The sequence below is a fragment of the Heliangelus exortis genome, chromosome 17 (genome assembly GCF_036169615.1).
Source record: "Heliangelus exortis chromosome 17, bHelExo1.hap1, whole genome shotgun sequence".
Lineage (NCBI taxonomy): Eukaryota > Metazoa > Chordata > Aves > Apodiformes > Trochilidae > Heliangelus > Heliangelus exortis.
Genome location: NC_092438.1, coordinates 5308989 through 5333845, shown reverse-complemented (window position 1 = coordinate 5333845; position 24857 = coordinate 5308989). Strand labels below are relative to the sequence as shown.

The following is a 24857-nucleotide window of genomic DNA, read 5'->3' as shown; positions in this document are numbered from 1 at the left end:
GGATTAAATTTATCCTGAACATTAAAGTTTAATCAAACGAACATAAAGAAATAAATAGCATAATCTAGGACTACTCTCTGTGTTTTTTCATGACTAGAATATTACTTAGGTGTTCTTAAGTAATTCTAATTTTATTATTATTCAATATCATAAAGAATCTTGCAGTCTTACAAAGTGGAGTTTTAAGTTGATTTTATAGGATCCAAAAACTGTAAGAGAAAGAATTCATAGATCTCAGCAGCAATTTAGATAATGACGCATGATAACTGCATAGATTAATAATAAAATTGAGGATTGATAGATGTGGTTTTTTCCTAAAGTCTCATACTGCAAACAGTTTCCAAGGTCTCCTGGTTTTAAAATATGGGATTACACATAGCCTGACAATCACAGGTTGAAATGAGTTTTAAAGTAAAAAAAACACTCATTATAAACCTTTTCTTTTAATTTTAGCATATATGATTAACCCTGAGGATGTGATTAACACATAGGATTTCTTTAAAAGTGCACAGTAGAATCTGGTCTCAGTAAATTACTTTTCAACAAGGAAGTCTAGAGTTCTGATCAGCTGTTTAGATTCTAGGTCAATGCACTCTGTCTCTTTATTGCATGTCTAAGAAAATAATATTATTTACTCTTCTTAGTAACTTTTCCTTCTAGTCTATACAGAGGTTAATGGAGATGACATGGATGATGGATGATGGAGCACAAGTCAAGATTCTGAATTTTTTAAAGAAAATTTTATAGGGATTATGCTTCAATTCAACAAGAATTTCACAGTTTAAATAAATAATAATGTACTTTTATAAAGTACAGTATAAATAATAAATGTACTTTTACTGTAAATGTAAAATGTGTCAATACAAAACGAAGTAAATAAAAGTACTGAAGTTGTCACATTATAAAACCATACATAGTTAAGGCTCAAGTTTCAGGAGATTTTTCAGTTAATCCATTTTATTTTCTTGAATTGTATAAAGAAATGTCTGTTTCACAAAAAACTTCTGAAATCCATGTGGCATATCTTCACTGATATGATGCTTTCTGTGTTAATCCTCATTAGACCTACCAAGAATAGGCTAAAATTATCTCTTCTGAGCTGTTGTGACAAACATGCTACAGCAGAATTATCATCACCTATGACGTTCATCTGTCTACTTCCCATTCATCTCTCTGCTTCCCATTAATAGGGTTCTACCAAGTGTCTCCTCTCCCATTTTTTTACCCAGACAGAATGCTCACCTTCTCCCACTGACGCTCGTTGTTCAGCACTATCACCACCAGCCTGGGGTGCACCTGATAACCATCTGCTGTGAAGGACAAATCTTTGCCTTCCCAAGTCACATTCATCATAAACCTAGAAGGCAAAGAAAAAAAATGTTCATTGAAAAATTAATGAGCTGTCCAGCAGTTAATGAGCAAGCTACTTCAGTGATCAGAACCACAGATGAAATGCATGCACCAAATCCTGATAGTGCTGTGAAAAACCTATGCTTGCAGCACTGGGAGTTTGAGCCCTTCAGGGCAGTACATAGCAGAAGACAAAGCAAAATATTATTTACATATGATTTATGTATCTTTTTACTCGTTGTTTATATATGTAGACATCATTTTTTCAAAGCAACTTCCACATTTTGTATGACATGAACACTCCATTAATAATCTGGCACTTTGCACAGCCTCATCAGTTTTCATGACCATTTTAAACATGTCTACATCAGCTCTGGATGTAACATTATACATTGACTCATTAGAGAAATACCCAGAGAAAAGCTCATCTTCTCTGGATTCATCTGTTTAGACCTCCAAGAGACCCCTCAGCCCTTCTGGACATGGTATCTATACATGGTGTCCTTGTGACACTTGGATAAATTCCACTAATACCTTCAGCAAAAACTAGGCATGGAAATTTTGAAGGGGTTGATAATAATACAGTTCATTAATTCAAAAAGGAAAAAAATATAAATGGTTTCCAAAAGATACATACACTAATTAGCACTTTGAATAGAAATAAATTAGAGGGACTCAGAATAAAATGTACAGGAAGAAAGAGGATTTTTAAATTTTGTTGAAAATGTCAGTTCAAATCCCAAATTATCCGCCTTTAGATTTACCAGTTCAGGCATGGACTCAATAAAATTCTTTATTTAACTCTCTCTTCTGCTACAAAGGAAACTTATTCAACTGAAAATCTAGTACAAATTTAGATCATCAGAAGGAAATTACTCAGTGCTACAAGACACCTCTGCTAAGATGTGCCACAGAGCTGCTCTTGCTTTCTCTGCTCCCTCGTATTGCCACACTAACCTATATGATCTCGGGGCAGAATAATACTTTTTATTAGCAGTCCTGTTGTTAGCAATGATCACATCATCTCTACTCATTTATTGCTGAGCTGGACTGTGCCATCAAGGGACATTTATGAACTCTGGAGAATGACACTGCTGGTGGCTCCACAAACACCAGCCATGGGCCAGAAGCACCCTGGCCAAACACTGCAATGGATCTGATCTACCCTGGGGTAGTGATCTGGGTATTGCATAGCTTAGAGACATCTTTTAACTCTACAGAGTCCTAGGGCTTTCCTAGCCATTGCTTTTGCCACTAAAAGTATTAAATTTCTTACCGAGTTTATATTAATTCTAATATAGTCTGACCTAGTTTTCCCGTTTCCTGATTAGCATGTAGAGTTTTTCATTTCTAAGTGGTGCTTTCCATTCGTCACTGAACCACATGCCCTCTTTTCCAAAGCATTGTCCTTGACTGAGAAATGTCAGCATTTTGGCCATCTAACAAACTTAACTTTCCTCAAAAATAATTTCCTCCACAAATTTTTCACAGATTTATAACACACATCCCTACTTATATTTGCTCTGGTTCCTCATAACTTCAGTGTTTCTTGGTGAGAACAGATTGTTTGCATTGCTCCAGCATCAGAAAGAGGGATGAGAAATTTTTATGTAAAGTGCAAATAGAGGGAACTTACTGCACCAAGAGTCTGAACCACCACAGCTGGGTCAAGCTCCCCAGACTATGATATTGCAAAAAATCTATCATTTTATACATTATCTGAAATGCCCACATGTAAAAAAAATCAGGCAAGAAACGGAAGAGAGTGAAAGGCTGGTATCAGCACTGGTATTCTTTGGTGTTATTGAAAAAAATCAAAACTCCAGACTGTCAATGTGAGCCTGACAGGGCTGTCCTGCCTGTGAGAGGTAAAACTGCAATTCTGTACCTTGGAGATCCCACGGCCTGTCTAGAAGATAAGGTGCTCATGTGCGTGGTCTGAAGTTAATTGCATTGAACTGCACTGAATTCCAGGTGTTGTTCATGGAATGAAATCTAGTCCAAGCTTTCACCTAGGTACAGGCATTCTGGGACTCAGCTCAAAACCAAATTCCACACCCCAGACAGGTGTTTTTTGAAGGGTGTTTAAGTTAGTCTTAACTATTATTCCTACTTTGCCCACAAGAAACTGATACTGGTTTATATGCTTCTTGTTGTTGTGGTTTTTGTTTTCTTTTTGGGTTTTTTTTTTTTCTTGTGGCAGCAGTATAGTGGTCTGCTGAATGTGAAAAAATTCTTCAGCTCCACATTCAAAAAGGAAAGCTGATTTTTTAATTACATAGCCATTGGTGATCAGATTTAAGCTGAATCCTTCTTTTATGCAATTTGGTAGGAACTACCTAGATTCCAAACATCACTCATGTTTTGGAATGAATATGCAAGTGCCCTTGCCTAGAAGCTTAGTCAAGGAATATCACAAGATGCTGTGCAATAGCTGCAGTGGTGATCAAGTAGTCCAAAAAGAAAGATGAGCAATAAATCTAAAATTAAAAACTGAACTCGGAGTACATTTTAAAGCTGTGAATTTACCAGTTATTTAGTAGTGAAACACATTTTAAAAGTTAAAAAAAAATTTTTAATCATCCCTACTCTGTAATAGTGTTAAAATTGTCTGAGTCATACACAAAGGTAACAGTGAGTGATGAAGGCTGAGCTACCCCAGTTCTTCCAATTGCAGCTTGTTTTCCCAAGCACATTCCTATGTACAAAACTGCTTGTGTTTTTCAGAAACCAGTGCCTAAAATCTCCATTCCCTTTTGAACTGTCATTTTTGCTCCACAAAGGACAGAAGTTCTGATCTGCTCCTACTAGCCAAGATCCTGAACTGCCTGTCCCTATTAAAAAAAACAGAGTGCTTTTCTCTTCTTGGTTAGGCAAAGTGAGGAAAAGAAGACACTTATATTGTATGCTACTCTCATAGATTTTTAAGCCCAAGATTAATTGTGTGCAAGTTGTCATAGGTTGGTGAATGCATTTTTCTCACGTAGATTTGGAATTGTATATTCCTGTTCTTACCTAAATGAGATGCTTGATTATTTGAGGTTGCTACTTTAAGGGGGAAATTCAGCACACACCTTGGATTAGTAGTTTATGTGCTCTCATACCTAATTAATGCTTTGCAAAGACAAGATAGCATGGGGGATTGTTATGGCATTAGGATACTGAAGTCCTAATTAACTTTAGTAAAGTGAAGTTTGTACAATTCCCTGGGTGATCTCTCTATGAAAAAGGGGAGTTTGGGGGACAGAAGTTAAGGTATTCTCACACTGAATCCAAAACAAGGAGCCTGCAGGATGGAAGGGCTGCACACCAAGCACACATAGCAAACATCTTGTGGTATTAAAAGCAAGTTTAGAGACAGGAAACCGAGACTGCCTCAGATACCCTTTCTTCTGGATGCCTTGATTGTTGCTCCTTCCTTTTTTGTTTTATAATGATAATTTTATGCAGATTCATACTTTTGAAAGTAGAAATTCGGGACTTTTGGGGCCCAGGAACAGAGCTGGCTCAGTGATAACAGGCTTCTTTATAATCAGTCTATCTCCCAAACAGATACCACTGGCTGGGAAAAAATTTAATGGGTAAGGAAAAGACATTAAAGAAAATGCATGACTCCTAATCTATCTCCAAAGAAGAGAACTTTGTTACTTGACCTGTGAAATAAAGCTTTATAGCTGCACGGAGCAGAAAGCCCACAGGAGTCCTTGCTGCCAGTAGGTCAGCCCCCCATTTCCTCCCCTCATCCTACAGACCAGATCAGATAATCAAGCTTAATAAATTCCTCAGGCATCATCACTGGGGGCTATCATTTTTTTACTTAGTGCCTTCTTCACCACAGGGCAGTGTTTCAAATCCATGAAAAGCACAGGCAATCAAGAGAAACATCAGAGACTTAGGAAATTTGGGTTTCTTGGAAGAAAGTCTCCCAAAGAAGGAATTTCCAAACTGAGACTTAAAGCAGATGATATGCCTTACAACCAATGTCATCTGGTGATATTCCTCTTTCCTTCAAACAGCCTGAACCAACCATTTTAGTCATCTAGACAGCCAGCCTGTCCAGGCTGGGCATTTACCCAGCATCATACCTAAAAAACAGGAAGACTTAATCCAAATTTTGTCCTTTCTTCATCTTGTTCTGGCTCTGAACTGCTGAACTTCCCTACTATGATTCTACTGCGAAATTTGAAAGATACTTATCTATAGAAACCCCAAGACAAATTACTTATCACTAAGAAACATATTTCCTAAAACAATCTGTAAAATTAAATCAAGAAACACAGAATGTAGATTATATAATGAGTGGTCTAAAATACATATAGAATAGGTCTGAATTAGATCACTATTAAACAAGGCTGTGATGCTTTTTTCAAAGACAATTTCTATCTTTGTCTATTTTATTTTCTAAATCCAAATCTTTCACAGTGATGCAAAGAGCCTCTTCCTCCTTTTTGTATCTCCTCTTCCTCCACTTCCCCCAGCTCTCACTCTGCTCAGTGTATCTCCACGACACCCTGCCTTGGAGCCCTATCTCCCTAGGCCTTGAGCCAGCATGGATGAATACAATTTTGGGAACAATATGCTCAGTGACTGTGAAAAAGAAATGCCATGCCAACTACTTGCACCTCCTGCCAGCTGCTCCATAAAGCATCAGTTGCCACTAGGTCTGGATAAGTAATTTTGCCCCAGTCCTGCCAGACAAGGACAAAAGTCTTGGGGAGCCCTTCTGAAACAGGGACAAGGTAAGGGAGCAAAATTAGAAAGGGTCCAGATGCCTGGGAGTGTACTGCAGAATAGTGTAACCCATAAAACACCACAAGGTTTAGTGAGTTATTATTATTAGCAATGATATTTCATAAAAAAGCACTAATACAGTTACATTTTGCTGCACCACCTAAGGAACATCCCAAACTCTTCTCCCTGAACCTGCCTGACTTTTGGCAAGCATGTTTGCTGTAGCTTTGTCTCTAAGAACCTTCACTTGTATTTTGTTTTTCAAGGCCTGTTTTCAGCCCAGAAGACTGGCTCTGCTTAGCTCCAAAACAGAGACCATAATTGTTCTCTTGTTCTAAATTTTTTTAAACTATCACAAAAAGGGGGAAATGCTCTAAAAGCCCCTAATATTTTAACTTTTTGGCACATTCTTCTTCTTCTTAACCTGGGAGAAAATTATAATATAGCTTTTCTATAATTTCTTGAGTCGCTTCATTGGCAAACCAGCACCCAACAGGCATCTCTTGGGTGGGGTGTTTTCCTTCACAACTCCTCATTTGTTGCCAGTGAAGCTTATTTCACTTTCAGAGGAACAGGGTACAGGGTAAGAGTTTCATCAACTCAGTTCCTGCTGTTTAATGCACCTGAATGGAAAATCCTCATGCTATAGAAGAGGGCAACTACAGTGAATTAAACGGATTTCAAACATCTAGTTCTTACTTTTTAAAATCTACTCATCAGAAGTAAATCAGACTTTTTGTATCTCTTACATACCAGTCTAATTGCTACAATTATTAATATTATTTGGTTGTATTTGGAAACTAAATGTAACTAAATGTAAACACTGTGTGTTAAATGCCTGACTGCCTATGGACAGACTTTTTTTGCTTTTCAGGACAATGAAAACAGAGTGACAGCTCTGTCATCCCCATCCATCCCTGCACGAATCAGAATGGTTGGAAATGTTGTTGTGAAATGTTGTCTCCACGGGTTATGACTTTTATACACAACATGAGCAACCTTTTAGACAAAGCAGAAGCATTTCTATTCACAAAGCAGCAGCATTTTCTATGAGGACTGGCAGGGTTATTTTGTTTTGCTGTTTGTTTGCCTACATGCTTTCCTTTTTTGAAAAAGAGCAAGCATTTGTTCCAATGACATTGCATTAATGAGCTGCTAATTCTATCTATCCTGCTGTGAGTGTGCCAGTATCTCACATAATGGTATTTTGCTGTCTTGAGAGAATCTGGTCCTTTAACAGATGGGAAAAGATTTTCTGAATAAATATATATATGTATGGTTTTTAATGCATTGAAAATTATCCCTTTATTTTTTTAAATCCTTTATCCACAGGGAAAAACTAGTTTTCTCATGTGTATCAGAACAGATTGATCAAATCATTCTAAAAACTAAAACAAATCTAATTTTTTCTGAGCCTAGAATGCCAATAAAAGCATCTTGAAATTGCTGGGACAGAGGAAGGATAAATTGTCTGCTTCAAAACATATTTATCTTCAAACCAATGCAATACTCAAATGATTTGAGAAAGAGAAGGGAAGAGCTTTCACTTCATGGCCTTCTGTATATAGAATTTCTTCACAAATGGAGATGAAAATCACTATCAAGATGAGGGAAGTTGCACATAAAGCACTACCAACCTCCATTTACAGGCAAATTAGCTATTATGGCATGGTTTTGGCATACTATACAGGGTTTGATGCTGCATTAGACTGTCAATATAATAGATGGAGTCTACAAATCATCTTCATTTGCTCAAGCATCACCTTACAGAGCCTCTTCCCCTCTTTCCACTGAGTTCTCTGCTCCTGAGCTCACAAGCAGTGTCCACTGGTACAACCCTGGTTCTCCAGCACTGATTTCCAGCACATGCACTTAGGCACAGTACAGCAGAGCCCAGGTACATAAAAACTATTTACAATTACCTTAATGCTTTTCATTGTGAGGATGCTCCATAATCTCTTGTTCAAGTTGGCTCCTTAACACAACACCACATACACTCATTTTAGAGTTGAAAATTAAAAGCTGCACTATCTGTGACCTGAAACTGTGAAGATTATGTTTCAGAATAAAATCCCAGTTTAAGCTTTAATTTGTCACATAAGGAAGAAACTTACAATTTGGTGATGAGGATAAGTATAATGAATTTACATTAATGCACCTTGGCATGGAGAGACTGGTCAGCTCCCAGAGATTACTTAGCACTGCTAAATACTTGTATACACTTGCTTTTCTTGGAGATTATATGTGACAAGAATAGTCTTGGGGAGTTATTACATAAGAAGGATTAAAGTTTATTCATTTTAGTGTAAATCTGACATTTCTAAATTAAAAACAGCCTGCTTCTTGATCTTGTGGTGTGGGAGAAGCTCACAGAATCTCCACTATAGAAAATATATTTCCCCCATCATAGTACAGCACTTCATATCAAAAAGTGACTTCATTAACCACAGTGCAATTTTCCTCTTCCTAATTCCTGTGTGCACCAGGCACTGCACAATCTCTGGCTGATGTCTGATATCACTGCCTTAACCCTCACAAGCCTGGTTCTTGTGGTTGTACAGATTTAATGAGAAAAAAGTGATCATCTGAAGACAGACAATTTATGTTGAATACCTAAGCATACACTACTGTATTACCAAAATAATGGAGTACAAGTCTTCTTCAAAATAAGTTTTTATGGCACATCCAACTGAACCACAGTGTTTTAAAACATAGCACTTCTGATGACTGAATGCAATTTAACTTCACTTGAAAAGGTGTTCCAATATTAATAGTGAACCCTCTTTTTGCAGATCCCACTATTAAGGCACTGAATTTAGTTCATGTATTAAGAAGAATTCTCCAAGATTCACAAACCAGTTGCTGATAGGATTAGCTACCTTGCCCTGACAGGAGTGACCATGAGATGGCTTTCCTAGAGCCATGCTAAACCAGAGAGTCACCCCAGTGCTGCCTCCTGTCGCTCCCAGGGGCAAGTGGGGCAACAGGAAAAGAATCACAGATGTTCTGCAACAACTCTGGGAAATTCTTACAGCTTTAGAGGCAGAGGTTTAGAAATAAGAAAGGGGAGACAAAAAAAAAAAAAAAAAAAAAAAAGTGAAGGAGTCATACAAAAGGCAAATCCTCTCTAAGGAGAACTGTGTCAGTTTCTGCACTTTGGTCATACTATTTATGAAATATATGTATAAAATGTTAAATTCCAGTTACTTGGCAGTATTCAGCTTTTAAGAGGGCTTCTGGAGAATGCTGTGCACAACGATGCCATTTTCATGGAAAACAACAACTGTTCCAGAACATCATATGGCAATCAACACCTAATCTAAATGTGCACGTGCATCTCAGAAGATTTAAAACATTCCACAACCCCCTATGTGAAATCACCACTGACTTTCCTTCTTGTGCCAATTCCATCCTGCTTTTCTGTAGAAAGCACTTCTTCTGCAATATTTGTTCAGAGCAAATTTCATAAATACTGATTAGTTGCTTCCATATGAGATATAGTAAAGAACTGCTAAAAACCACGTAAGATTCCCTTTGCTTTCTCTCACAAACCAGATAAAGAAATACACTTCTGTGGGGCATATACCATGCAACATTTCAGATAAGTAATCAGGAATATCACAAGAATACTGATTTAAACCTTAGTAGTTCCCCTATGACAAACTGTTTTGAGAAAACATCCATATTAACTTGGATTAATGCAGATTAATTTTTACATTTATTCTAGTGCAGGTGATAAAAATAAAATCCTCACAAGCAGAAGTGACAGATTTCAGTTATTAGGTGATAAAAGCTGCCTCAGTAATCTAATACTTCTATAATTTCCAGGGACAGCTCTTTAAAGCTGCTTATCTCATCTTCTAAAATATTAGCAGGTTCCTGCTGATGCAAGTAATTCAGGCACAGCCTCCAGAGCATTTTGGCAATTTTACTTCATAGTACACAATGGCACAATTTTATTAACTCAGCTGCATAACCCCTAAGACCAATTTCTGCCGTTTACACCAGATCCAGAGCAGTATTTATTCTCCACAGCACATAACATCATTTCCACACTCACAGCAATCAGAGGAGCCAGTCCTCTTGCATGTTCCCTTGGTACATCTAAAAATTATTGCTTTAAAAGGGCACGATGAGATTTTAAAAAGACAAGATTCTTCTTCAAGAAAAATATAATGGCAATGAAATGGAAAATTACCAAGGTTATGTGTAGAGGAAAAAAAAACCCAAACCAATATAAGCCTTACTTGTGCAGGGTGTGAGAGGGCCGATCGTTCTTCTCCAGCTGTCCATAGCAGCTCGTCTTTGCTTCAGGAATGAAGGAATGTTTCTCCAGCATGGCTGATGCAGCAGTGGCAATAATCCCAAGGCCATCCCGTACCCGAGCTTCTAAACTGTAGTCCCATTCATCATAAGATGCTGAAATGAGTCCTGAAGGAAACTCCTTGGGGGTGATTTCTGTGTTACCGCTGACAAGGCTGGGAACTATCCAAAAGAAATCATAACCAGTAAGGCCAAGGGAGCGAGCTTCATCCAGTATGTAGACAGCTTCATCCTTGGAACAATACAACAGGATAACAGATGAATGAATTTTCTTCAGCTGAATTTGGGTCTTGGCATCTCCAAAGGCAGTATCGAGTATAATGACATTCTGCATGTCCCAGCCCACAAAGCTGTTTTCCACTGTGGTCTTAATGACACTGATGAAGTCTCGATATCCAGGGAAGGTGGTGGTCACCAGAGAAAACACATGCCAGTCATAATCCTGCATAATCTTCAGCATGACAATGGCTTCTTGCTGGATGGAGGCCCCAAACTGGAAGAACGTGGATGTCACATCCTGGGATACGAAAAACAGTGAAAGATTACTACTTTTGCACAAGTCTGAAGGAAAAAGAATCTCTCATTCTCCTGCTCTCTTTGGTCCACCACAGCTACCAAACTTCTGTTGTATTAAAATAACTTTGTGCCTTTTCATATTAATATAATTAACAAGCTACACTGATCGCAAGTACCACAGCTAATTGAAATATTTGCCAAAAAATAACAGATATTTACGTAGGAAACTCCTGGGTGCTTTATCACTTGAAGACAACAACTCAAATCAGTACTTACTCAGGAAGCCACCCACTGTAAAACAACTCAACTGCAAAAGGTACTTTTAGATTCAAACTGATTAGGAATGTGACCAAATAATTTATAATACATTAAATAAATTACTTTAATCATATCCTTTCAACTCTAGCTCATTTTCTAGATGGCTTATGGCTACTAATGCAGCACAATAATTATTTCAAGCAATACCTTGGTCCTTCACGCATCACAAGAAACTTCTCCAATAAGGCAACAGAAGATTAAGTCTTTGAGGTTAAAAACGAGTGCACACAGCCATTTCCAAGTGTAAACTTTCTAATTAGTAGGTACAGATTTTTAACCCAGAGCAATCTTTGTCATCTTCCCTGTCCATAAACATGCAATGTGGTGCATGACCTGCATCACCATGACAGGAGTCTGATGACACAAGAAAAGTACTAAAAATAAATCCTTTCTGTTTGTAAACATCTTTTTAGAAAAGTAGTTTATGAAAGGAGCTTCCATTAAATATTTTTGTAAAGTTCATACCCATATTACATTGTTCCTTTTCATATAAATGTGAATGTTAACTTTAGTCAAAGAAAAAGGTGATTAAAATCATTTTGTGATCAGAATGATGAAAAAAATGTAAATATATGGTGAAAACAAGCTAGTGTTCAGGGATAGTGGAGATACAAGTATCACAAGTCAGATTCTCAACTGAAAAAATTCCATATAACTCCACTGACTTTGTGATGCTTTTATAAAGGTAAAGATCTGACTGTATGTGTTTACATGAATTTGAAACAGATGGAAGATAACAAACAAACTGCAGTCTTAGAAACTTCAGCAGATATTTAGATGCCTATAAGGAGAATATTCAAGTTCATTAAGTTTAGGCGGGGAAATAGCAAAGAAGCAGTAAATAAATAAATAAATAAAAGTATAATGGATTCAGCTACTGAATCCTTAAACATTTACATTTGTTCATTTTGGAGCTTCTAGTTTCACATTCTTCCTGAAGAGCATTATTATTCCTTTGCTTTATACAGTCTTAGTATTTTGATACACACAATGAATTTAAGTTCTCTTTTTCTATATTCAAAAGCAACTTAAAGTGATGTTTTTGAAAAAAGCTAAAATGATTCAGTTATTTTCATTTAAACATCATCTATGAAGACATTCATCTAAGTTATTGCTGCATTAGGAATACAGTTGTAATACCAGAGGTGCTTCAAAGTCACATCAGAAATAAATTCTTGTTCTTTCCTTATTGCCCCATCTATTGAGATTACTGGTGTAGAGTGCAAAGAGCCTGTACCACTTTCCCAGTACAATAAACTTTTATAAAAAGGAATTCTACAGATAAATCTCAAAGCATGAAGATCCCATGACGTTATATTGATAGGATAGGAGCAAAAAGCTGGCTAGAAGTGGTTAGGGAACGTATTTGTTTTTCCTGTTCTAGATTCCTAACAGGGTGCTTCCCCAACCAAATAAACAAAAAGAAAGCAATTGAAAGAGAAGGAAAGGAACAAATGAAAAGTTTTTGCTTCTTTCTGTCTTGCACATGAACATACAGCTTATATCAGAAAAATATCTCCCCATATGTTGCACACCAGAAGGAAGTAATCCTTCAACTGCTTCTTATTTAACATTATTCTTGAATTTTGTGTACAATCCACAATTCTGTCATTCCAGAAGGGCTCTTTCAGCATTCCCATGCTCATGCACAATGCAGAGCAGCTCTCTTTGATGCTGTCAATTCACAGATTAATATATAACAGTAAGTTGCTTTTTAATTAGTGTACTGAGTCTATAAATCTGTCACTGTTGTCAGCATTGCACATTGTACTTCCCCATCTCCAACAAATTACAGGAATATTTCTATCAAAACCTCATTCTCAGCTATTTTCACAATATCTTAGTTTCCTAGCTCCAGTTTTTCTATGAGATCAGCAGGACACATTCACAGCTGCTGTAACAGCTGATGTAAGCCCTGACAGTAGTTTATACCTAATAAGGAAAAAGCTGCAATAGCTGGTTAAAGAAAGAAACATTTATTATGTAAAAGAATGCACCTTTTGTTAAATGAAAATTTAAAGCTAAAATTAAATAAAACAAAATAAGGGTCAACATAAGACCAAACAGATTTTCCTCTTGGCAGACTTGTCAAGGGAGGTTGTTTCACTGGTAAGACAGTATTATGACAGGAAACAAAAACCAATATGAACTATGATTTAAAAAGCAATCAGAGGATGATTTTATTCAGCTAGAAACAAGATTACTATGACAGAACTACATCTACAGTATGACTTCAAAGTTATCTCAATTATTTCATTTTTACCCACTACCACTGCAACAGAGATCCAGCAAAATTATTTTTCTCCTCTCTTACAACACTGTAACTTAGATATTCCACTTTTTGCAACAGATTTAAAACATATGGCGCTAGGTCTACATATACAGTGCAAGCTGTTTCCTGTTTGATGAATTATAGTAGTTATTTGACATTTTAAAGAAAACTGGGAAAACAAAGCCAGAAATTAGTCGTGAATTTAACCTGAATAATTTAGCATCACATCAAAAATACACAAAGCAAAATTATTTGTACCGATCTCAAATGTAGGTCAATAATGTATATCACAGTGTGTTACCCTGGTACCATTTTTCTAGGATGATCTGAAATGATGTAGTGATCCCCAGGTAAATGGTAAGTGGATCAGTTTATCTGTCACGAATACCTAACTTTCAGCCACATGGTTTCAGGTATGGAACAAAACTTCCTGCAAAACTTGAAGGATATGCAAACACTGTAGGGGAAAAGCAGAAAGGAAAACCTTTCCTCCCAAGATACCCTACACATTTCTAAACAATTAGGCTATTAAATTTCTGCCTCTGTTCATCAGCAATTCCCAACACAAACATCTTGCTGAGGCACCCAGGGAGACAACTCCCCCATTATCACCATGGGAGCAATTTTTGGGGAAACCATACAAAGGCAAAGCAGAGCAACATGAGAGGGTGTTAATAATTTCATAATTCTTACAAACAGCAGAGAGGACTTGCTTCCCAAGGGTCTTTCACCTCTACAGTCTCACACATAGCAAAAATATGCATGACCCCTGCTCTCAGGTTTCTCTCCCTGTACCAAACTAGCACTGAGAAAACTAAGGTCTTCTAGCAGACCTAGAAAGAAGGACGGAAATTTTCTTACTCTGTAGTTTAACTGCAAATGCAGAGCCACAAAATATATAAAGGTCAACACAAGGGATGAACCAAGGCCTTACTTTTTATTTTAAAACTTTGCTCTGGAAGAGAAGACATGTTAGAAAAGGGCAGTAGCAAGCAAGGAAGTACACTGTGGTTTTCCAACATCTGACATGTCCCCTTTTATTATTTCAAGGAATAAATATCACTGAAACTTGATTTTGAAAGGTTAGCACTGGCTTAATCAAGCATGTTCTTTCCCATTTCCAGAAGGAGCCTGCAGGGATTCATTTTGCAGAGGCTTCTGTACTTTCAGGTCATGGTTTCAACTTAAGAATTTTGCTTGATAACAGTGGTGGGGTTTTTGGGGGGAGGGTTGTTGTGTTGGGTTTTTTCCTTTAATATATCCACTTAATTTTACAGTGTTTGCTTGGTTTCTCTGGGCCTGCTACAAGGGTTGAACTCTGGCACTATTTTTTTCTATACCAGAACAGCAAATAAGCAAATACAAAGGGAATAGGGTTTCTACAGATCACTGTAGCGCCCACTGCTTTTCGGTCCTTCTCATTCTTTGAATAATACAGTGCAACATCTTATGCACTAAAATAACTCAGCATGGCCTCAGAGTGACACAACACAATTATTGGAAGAGAACTAGTTTAGCACAGAGCTGATGAACCATTCCCTTGGCTGAAGTGCAAGATCTGGGTTTTCATTCATGGATGGTTCAAACACTGGAAATTGTGTTGCTCAGTCTGAGCTCCTGTTCAACCAGGACAGGCAGGTGAAAAAGGCTGTCAAAGGCTGAGATGACATCAACAAGCCTGTGACCAAGCCTGATAAAATCCTGAAAAGACTCATGTAAACCAGCAGAGCTCTGTGTGTGATCAATTGATGAAAGGTTTATTCACAAGATGCCTACTTCTAGGTCAATTTCAACTTCCTCTGTTACAGAAATGTATTTTAAACTATGAATATTTCAATGAAAAAGGGCAAAACTGTGGTTCTACAAAAAGTTAGCATAGAGCTTGCTGCACCACAGCTGTTTGGATGACTAACAGCTATTGTAGAGCTTTTGGAGTGAAAGAGAAACTTAAGATGCAAGAAGTAGAGTACTGATCCTTGCAAGGAGGACAAGGGAGAATAAAGAACATTTTCAGACAAATTGTATTTGCTTTGTATGTTCACATAGTTCTTGAATGTCAATGACTCCCTCTTTAACCCACAGAGAATCAGGTGATGCTATATGTAACTGTAAAGTGTTAGCATCAGCCTGAAATATTTTTCCTTTATAAGATGAGATTTGTACAAAAGTTTCTCATTTCCTTTAAGTATTTCACCATAAAAAAAGTGAAAAGTGTGTGTGACCTTACATATCAATTAGTTATCAAGAACAGATTCTATGCAATAGCCTATAGCTATTGTGCCTCTGTCTCACATGGAGATAAATGCTTTGCCAATGACCTTTAAGGTCCCTTCCAAAACCAGCCATTCTATGATTCTATTATTTTATTTTTTTTTAACTTAGGCATCAATTTTTCTCAGTGTTTGTAAAAGCAGCATCCTTCTGCTTTATTCATGCAATTAGTCAGCACTTATCTGATGGAAATAAATAGTTTCTTGTGGAGTACAAAGACCTGCTTTTCCATGGGAAAATTACTAAATTATCCATGCAGCAAATTTTTCACCTCACCACTCAGAGTTCACATGGAGAGCTCTTGAGTCTGTCCTGTCAGTGAAAACTCTTCAAACAGTTGTTATGAATGATTGGAGAGTAATCAGGAAAGTTAATGACTTTAAAGACAGAGAAGGCAATTGTTGTGAAGATAGTCCAACAATACTACATGGAATTTCTCACCTCTCTCAAGTTTCAGTCTGTGACTATAAAGAATGATCTATCAAATCAATTAGCTCATTTACTTTGAACCACATCTGCTCCCACAAGGCCATCAGAGATGAGCTTCTCTTGATTCATAGGCAATTTGGGGCTCTCTTATGGGTATAAAAGCAAAGCATTTAGCTTACAGTTAGTTATACTATTTCCTGGAGCAGACAGCTAGTTCTAATTATAAATCTTGAAAACATTCCTGCTGTTAACAGCCATGCTTACTGAGAACAACCTTGTACGCAGGGTTTGTCTGATTTCAAAATGAGTCACTGACTTGGGGTCCCTGATGGACAGGTTTTGCTACACGCTGATGGATCTCTGACAAAAAAGAAGATTCTAAAATTAAAAAAAAAAAAAAAAAAAAAAAGGAAGCCTAAAATCAGAAATCAATGAAAGCAGTGTTTTATGTAGATTTGGTAATATTTTTCCAGTATAATGATAATATTTTAGCTATTAAAAATTTCTGATAAGAACACAGCCCAAAATAGACCAAAATGGATGATGTTTCACCAGTTTTTGTTGCAGAGCCTTTGAATAATCACAGCTAAACCACAAAACCCCCACATTTTTATTGACATAGTTGCTAAGTTTCCAGTACTGGGAGCAACCTCATCCATACCAGAAGGAACATAGGAGAACATAGGAAAAACTTTTAATTCAGCTGCAGGCAGATACAAGAGTTTGGCTGTATCAGTGTGCTAACCAGATAAGGACATGAGCATTTAACAATGCATTCTCTGCTGGAGAATAAGTAAAGTAATACAGAGATTTATGCAAACAAAAACTGTTGCACCTACTTTTTCTGATTCTACACCTTTGACTTAAATCTACATTTTCTTACTGGTATTCTCTTTAAGGATGCATTGACCTGCTTGCAAGAATATCACACACCAAGAGACTTGCCAAGCATTATTCCCGTGAGCAAATAATATTCCAGGTAGAAAAGCTTTACCAACATATATTCAAATTGCTTAGATATGAATATAGTTATTAAAACTATTTTTTTATTAAATAGCTCAGCTCAAGTTACTATTCCTTAGTTAAGCAGAGTCAAAATATCTTTAAGTATAGTTCTGATTTACAGAAAATATCAGAGAAAACATAACATTTAGGAAGGAAATGTTCAAAATGCTAAGTTCAGGTTTTTTCAAGGCAAATTGGTAATTTCTAGAAATTCTTACAGGTTTGAAAGTCATACTAGATACACTAAATATTGTACTGCTATAGCAAACTCAGTATCTCATTTCCAGCTATAAAAAAACCATCTTTGTGTAATGTTCAGTACAGTGTGAAGAGGACTGAAGCTGTCTTCAGTCTAACCCACACAGTATCTTTACACTTTGAAGAGAGAGACAATAACAACCCTCCTACCAACTACAAATAAGTAATAAAATGTAAGGGTTGATGTTTTTAATGGCAGAAAATTTTATTAGCTGCATCTGACAACACTATGCATATAGCTATTTCCTAGATAGGTACAATACCACATAAAATCAACAACTTCCATAGATTCCTATGAAAATATAAATTTCAATGTTTTTCTAACCTAGGTGGAAAACATGAAAGAGTTTTAACTAAGCTCAGGATAGACTATAACAGTTCTTGGATTTCTTCAAGTATCCATAGTGCAACTAAATGGTAAGAAACTTTATATCTAAATTCACTAGGACCTCAGGCTTAACAACCTCCAAAGGTGGGTATGCTCATCCAGAAAGGAGGATCTGCACAGATGTGAGAGTTCAGCCATGCCCATTTAATTTATGCTACTATATGTGTCCTCAGAACCTTTTTTTAAGTATCCAATTAACTGAAATGGATTGTCTACCAATATGAAGTAGGGATACTTGCTCATTTTCATTAGTGGAACTGTGCATCACAGGGATTTAGATGCCAATCCCTTGGGTTCCTGTGTAAAAAAAAGCCTTGAGTGTAGGACAGCTAACAAAACCACCTATTCTTACAAGTTGTTAAGTGCTTCAGTTCAGCACATAAAAGATGAGAGCTTGTTACGTTTCAGGGCCGTTATGTAAGGCAGCTTGTTAAGAAAGTTGCAACTGCAGTTGAGATTTCAATGTAATAGACACAAGGGATTGTGCTTTGCCTCATATTAGTGTATCTTGATTTGTCTTCATTTGTGTCCCCTGGTGACACAGCCTAGAATAGCAATTTTTGAAGTTTACAGACTGCAAGATTGTTTCTTTTGCAGGTCCTTTAAAAATAACCCATGGACACCCTGGTGTCCAAAATCCAGTATGAAAAATACTGAGACTTGACAGCAGCATCCTAGTCATTTCCATCTGATATTTGCTATTCGCAGCACGTGTAATATTTTACTGTAAGTAAAGATTTTATCAAAATAAGTATTTTAGGACTGACCCTCAAGCCTGCCATGGCTTGCTCTGACATGATGGACTATAGAAAGTGAAAAGAAAAACCATGACCTGATTCTTCTCACTACACTCCACCAAAACTCCCCAATTATGGGTGATACATGGAAAACTTCACTGCACAGGTCTCACAGACAGTTCTAGCACTCCTGTCCATGAACTGTAATTCTCTAAAAGCATTCAGCTTTGAGTTTACAAAATTATGATATTTCATGTAACATTAATGGATAATTAAAAGATGCATAATGAAGCTGAACGAAATCTCTCCCCCTTTTGTGCAAGAAAGATGGATCTGTGATTATCATCAGCAGAGATTATCATCTTCCCAGGAGCAGATATAGCAGACTCTGGGGAGAAAAGGGATGATTTTTCAAATCCATACTAAATGACACTGTCTTTACGCACAATGTCTATTGAAAACTGGGAAATAAAAGAAAAGCATGATGTAAAAACTGTGCCATATCCCTTGATGTGCCCCATTCCACACAAAGCAGCATCACTTCCACCACATGAAGCTCATCAGGGGATGGCTAACTTACTGAATGGAAGTCCACATGAGATCTGTGATTCTTTTCAGTGGACAGATATTAGTTGCTGCAATTGCAACCATTTTTCGGTTCATTCAAAATCTCAGAGAAATAAGCCAAAACAAGCTCACGTAGAGAAAAGCTCCATTCTGAATCTCCCTGATTTCTGTGAGAGCAAACCTCATTGCCGAAGATGAGGACAGGAGCAGGTAGTAAGAACAAAAGTGTCGCTACAAAACATGCAAAGAACAAATGACCATGTTTGTATTGTGAAACACAAGCTACAGGGAATATGTCAGTGTCCCACATCCTATAGACCCTACTCAGCTTTCCCTGCCCAGCGCCAGCCTGGCATGGACTTCAGAATCACTGGGAAGCAATTCAGAATCACTGAGCTACTGCAAAATACCTTGGATAATGGAAGTGGATGAGAGGACTAAAACCCCATCCACTGAAAATTGAGCAGTTTCTAAGCATAGGCCTGGGCAAGGAGGGTAGATGTCAGAAAGCACCACAAAAAAAGGAAGAGTTGGGTATGCCAAGTACCAACTGACTCGTGGGCTAAATTTCCTGCACTTGAAAGACACTTTGCTAGGCCTTCCACAAGTAAAAATGTGGAATAATGGGGAATAATCTACAACATGGAATAATCTACACACTGCCTCTGAAAGCCATTTCTGGTGACAGCTCAGCTATTTCTAACACATCCTAAAAAAGGTTCTGCTGCCAAACATTCAGCATGTTGGAGACATCATTAGAAACATACAAAGAGAAACACACAAATTAACTCCCTTATGTGTAGCAGCACATATTTTCTTTCACTATTTGTGATCATGTATTATTAACAAATGTTTGGACAACTATTGGTTCTTGATAAAAATATTAGGTACAGAAGTTTTACCCAATTTTAAATTAAACACCTTCCTTTGAAAACAAACACTAAATCCTTTGTCATCTGAATTCGTATACTCTTTCAGAAAAATAAAATAAGCATGGAGCAGAAGTAACACACTGTGACAAGTGACTGGACACAAATCACATGCAGTTAGGAATGCCATTTACAAAAGCCTATTTTCTTAAAGCTAATCATCCTTATTATTAAACAAATACTAAGAATGACATGATTTTAAATAAAATAAGTAGGGGCCAGTAAAAGTTTAACTCACTAAATTAGAGTAGTAATTACTCATTATTCTTGGTAATGTAGCTTAGGAGCTGTCTGTCATTTCAGATTGTTTGCACAAAAGCAGCAATTCAGCAGCTATCAATTTTCAGAAATATAAAAGGTTTCCTTTGTAATAAAGAGTACAGCCTTAGAATAAGCAAGTATAATACTTGTAATACTCTTGCAAATTTTCCCTCCAGGAAGATTTATTTATCTCCAGGGATATATAGAATAAGTTAGCAAAAGACATCTTAAATGCCACACCTCATGAAATATCTTGAAACCATTCAACAGAAGTAGTTTATAATTTCTTTCAAGTAATCATAACTATGACACCAAGGTGGTTTTACTGCTACATATGTAGCACATAGCATGTGCTGCTATGCATTTCTTTTTCAGGTTGCAGTGATGAGTTAAAATACTTCATTTGTTTTTTTCTATGAGAATTTGTTTTCCTTACAACCTCACCTAGACACCCAAGAACAAATTTTATGAGGTATTAATGAGAATCACCAAAAAGCACAGAATTAAGTATAAATAAAAATAACATTAAAAAAATATACAGGGACTTGGTGCTATGGCAGAAGTACTATCTGCTCATAAGGAAGCACTCATATTATTACTTGGAAATGAGACTCCTAAATCAAAAAGAGAGCTCAGTTGAGCAATGATATTTGTACACACATTGATGCATTCAGAAATCACATAAATGCATAACCAATTCATGTAAATTGGTATACAAAGAGCAGAAGAATTTGAGAAGGCAATGCTAAAGATGATTGTAGTTTCTTCAGCAAAGTAGCAGAAGAGATACAAATGGGGCCTGAGTGCTAACACCACTGTGCCAAACACTTCGTCAACGCTTCAGTTTCTTTCAGAGAAGCAGTTAAATGCACATTGGTGCACTATGAAGCATAATACACACTAGTTGCTAGCTACATGCTAGATACATATTCCTACTCAGGAATATGAGGTAATTTCCCATGCTATTTAAATTTTTTCACGGTTTCTTAACATCTTTCACACAGACCTCTTCCCACTCCCAGCAAGCAGCAGCTGAAGAATATGTCCCCAGGGAAACAGAAGCACCTTTATTTACTGCAGATCTTAGGATGAATTCGTACCCAGTTCAGAAACATGGGACCCATGCACATAAACTCTTTAGGATCTCCAGACAGACTCAGGTATCTGATGACTAAGAGGAGCAAAAGTTTAGTTAGCAAGTTTAGTCAGTGACTCAGTTGGCTACATACTCATAAACCAGTTTATTTATTTATTTATTTATTTCCTTCACCACACAGATCAGAGAACTTTTATGCCCATCACCTGCTTTTCAGAGCTCTTGACACAGAGACTACTATGTGGTCCCATGCTCACCAAGACCAGATTGGACATTTTAGAAATTAGTCAACACACCCTTTTAATGTGATGAAATACTACAAAAGAATGGAGGGGAGTCTAGGGATGGGAATGAATGGATGATAAATCTAAATCATTACAAGTAAGCAGTGATTTTCAAATAACTGCTGTGGGAAGGCTTAGCAGTCACACCATCACCAATTTATAGCTAACTGTAGGACATCTGGCTTGGCCAGAACTTTTTACAAATTATGTCAGTCTCTTTATTATTATTTGAAATACCATTGCTTTCTTGGCAAGGTACATAGCTCAACCATTAGGCTTTCAGAAGAAGTATTTTAGGTTCCAATCACAGTTTGGGAGATCACACAGTTCCAAGACTTTCTCATTAACATGATTTGCCATTGCACAAGTTCCGTAATCCAAGATTCACAGAAAGGGAAATCTTTTAAGTCATGAGAACAGACAACTTGACAGACTCCACTCAGATTCTCAAGCCAACAAATTATAATCCATATTAAAGCCAACTGTGTTTAAAATTATTACACCTATGTGTTCCATCTCCCCTTTTTTATTGACCTCTAATTTTGTACAGAACAGGCTGTTGTGTCTAATTCATCTTAAAAATGGCCAACTCTGCTCTGAAGATCATGAAGGGTGTGCAGTTATTTTTCTTGCTGCCAGAGCAGTAGCCTCAAAGGAAAAGGATGATATAGAATACTGCAGGGGCTGAGCAAAGGATGTAGACTTGAGTGAAATAATTTATTTCTGAAAGTATTATCTGATCACAGATGTAGTATGTTATTATTGAAATTTATTAAGCTAATCACAGCTCTAAAGTTGAGTTTAGATTCTGAAATTGTATTGATATTAAAAAAAAAGTCTCAAGTGATTAGAATTTCACTGACATTTGTAATGACAGAAAATGCTGACTGCAAAGCACAACAAAAATCGTACCACATTCCAATGAAAAAAATAAAAAATCAGATCAGGAAACTATCTCAAAATTACAGGATACTTCCCACTTGCATAATAGAATGCTTATCAGCATCCAGTTAATTTGAGGGTAACAAGTAACTGATATCACCTGACTGGAGTTATCAGACCTAAGAGAGGCCACAGCTATCTCTGGAATAATCCTTGCCTTGACCAAGTTCTGCCTTCTAAATGGTCATAAAGCTGTTCAGTTCTCTGAAGGATTCTCTCAAGCTTTTCCAAGTCGTGTCATTATATATATATTAGGTGCTGCTACATTCGACATTTGAAGATTACATAAAAATATGTTTCAGAACAATTTTTTATGCTATTTGCCATATAACTACTTCACATACAAAATTTAAACAATAACACGTATAATAGATACAGTGCACAGACAGAATCCCTACATATACTCAAAACCACTCAAGTTTAAATACACACAAACCCATATTTTTCCTGTCATACTGACTCCATCATACTAATTGGTGCAGTAATAGATGAGTAAATTGAAGAAATTATGAAACCACTGCAGAAGATGTTTATTACTTACATATAAGCTAAAAAAACCAAAAACCCACCAAAAAATAAAGCAAAACAAGCACAAAAAGATTCAAACAAAAAACCAAACAAGAAACCAAAAAACACCCTGCATAAAAGCATTAGACTTTGTTTTAATCAAGCTAATTTTATAATGCCATAACCATTTCAGTTATTTTCCAGTAGAGGGCAAGAACAGTGACTTCTAGTTCACTTACTACCAGAAGTGCATTACCTATAATTTACCCGTCAGCTAAATTCACCACTAGAACAGCAATACTGATCTCACTGGATGTTTTGAAGACTTGTACTTTGTTACTTGCTTGCTTGCTTTTCTCAGAACCCAAGGCCTGTTCTGAGCTCTGCGTGTGGTGTTCTCCAGCACAGGTCACATTCTCTTCACATCCCAGTTCTCCTTCCACAAACCCACTGCCTTCCAAGTTGCTTTCCAAATTACACCCCAGATTTGCCAAGGCCATTTAAAGTTAATGAAGGTGGGCTGGATGAAAGTTTCTTCAGGCTACAATTCTTCCAGTGCTTTCATCCCTGTCTCTCATGTCAGTAATACTCTATTTACAGACAGAAATTTAATTTAACTTTACTAGACTTGCACATAGACAGACAGATGAATACTACAGAAAGGAGCAGAAAATATCATAACACATCACGCATATCAAGCACACAAATACACACACAAGATTGTAGGGATGTTCTTTCCTTGAGTGCTGGTAAAAATTAAAGACTTCATCAAAGTCCATGATAATATTTCTAGCAGTTTGCCATAAGTAAAATTCTACAACAGTCAATGCCTGATCTAAAATCTCAGAGTTCAAAATCTCAATCTCTGCAGTCAACACCCATGGCTGCAGAACCTGCGCTTCTAATAATAAAAATAAAATAAATACCACAATCTGATCTGTTAAAAATTATGCACATCTCTTCCATAATATTTTAACCTAAATGATTTTTTGATTTCTAGAACTCCAAGGGATCCTGGAAGAGTCGTTACCATGGTAGGAGCATGTAACTCCAAAATACATAAGTTTTACTCTTAAAACCACTATGCCACATTTATCACTACTAATGATCTCAGAGGTGTTCAACTGTTCAAACTTGTTTCTGAAAAAATGATCCAGAAGACCAGATTATGTCATGAGAAGGTGCTGAGGATGGCAATATGAGCTATGGGAGTTTAACAACAGGATTAAACTGGCTATATGTTCAGAGCAACTTCAAAACATAACCCAAACATGTTCTAAGCTTCTTTTGACCAGGAAATGTCATATTATGGTTCATTTATTGAATTAAACTACAGACACCATTCGGGGTTTTTTTCCCCAGACAGTAGAAACACATCCAGAAATCTGCAGACTGGTATATTTAAACAATAAGAAAAAAAAAAAAAAAAAAAAAAAAAACCAAACCAAACAAAACAAAAAAAAAAAAAAAAAAAAAAAAAAAAAAAAAAAAAAAAAAAAAACAACACCACTTTTTCTTCATCTGTGCAGATCTGGCAAGCCCTGTTTTCCATCCATGATAAATCTCAGATTAGAAAAACATGAACTTCCAAATTGAAAGCCTCAAAATACCCAAATATTTAGCTGGTTGGAATCGGAAGAAAGAACATTCACTTCTGCTACAGGAAAGCAACT

The 24857-nt window shown here is 36.7% G+C and overlaps 1 protein-coding gene across 2 annotated transcripts in view; it reads right to left on the bottom strand.

Annotated features, from left to right (window-relative positions):
* The window catches only part of GRIN2A (glutamate ionotropic receptor NMDA type subunit 2A), a 139999-nt gene that overhangs the window by 54973 nt on the left and 60169 nt on the right, over window positions 1-24857 (bottom strand). For both annotated transcript variants that reach the window (XM_071760607.1, XM_071760608.1), the window contains exons 4-5: window positions 10329-10921; window positions 1243-1357 (exon numbers count right to left, since the gene is read on the bottom strand). In XM_071760607.1, coding sequence (XP_071616708.1) covers window positions 1243-1357; window positions 10329-10921 — 708 coding nt within the window. The remainder of the gene's footprint in view (window positions 1-1242; window positions 1358-10328; window positions 10922-24857) is intronic.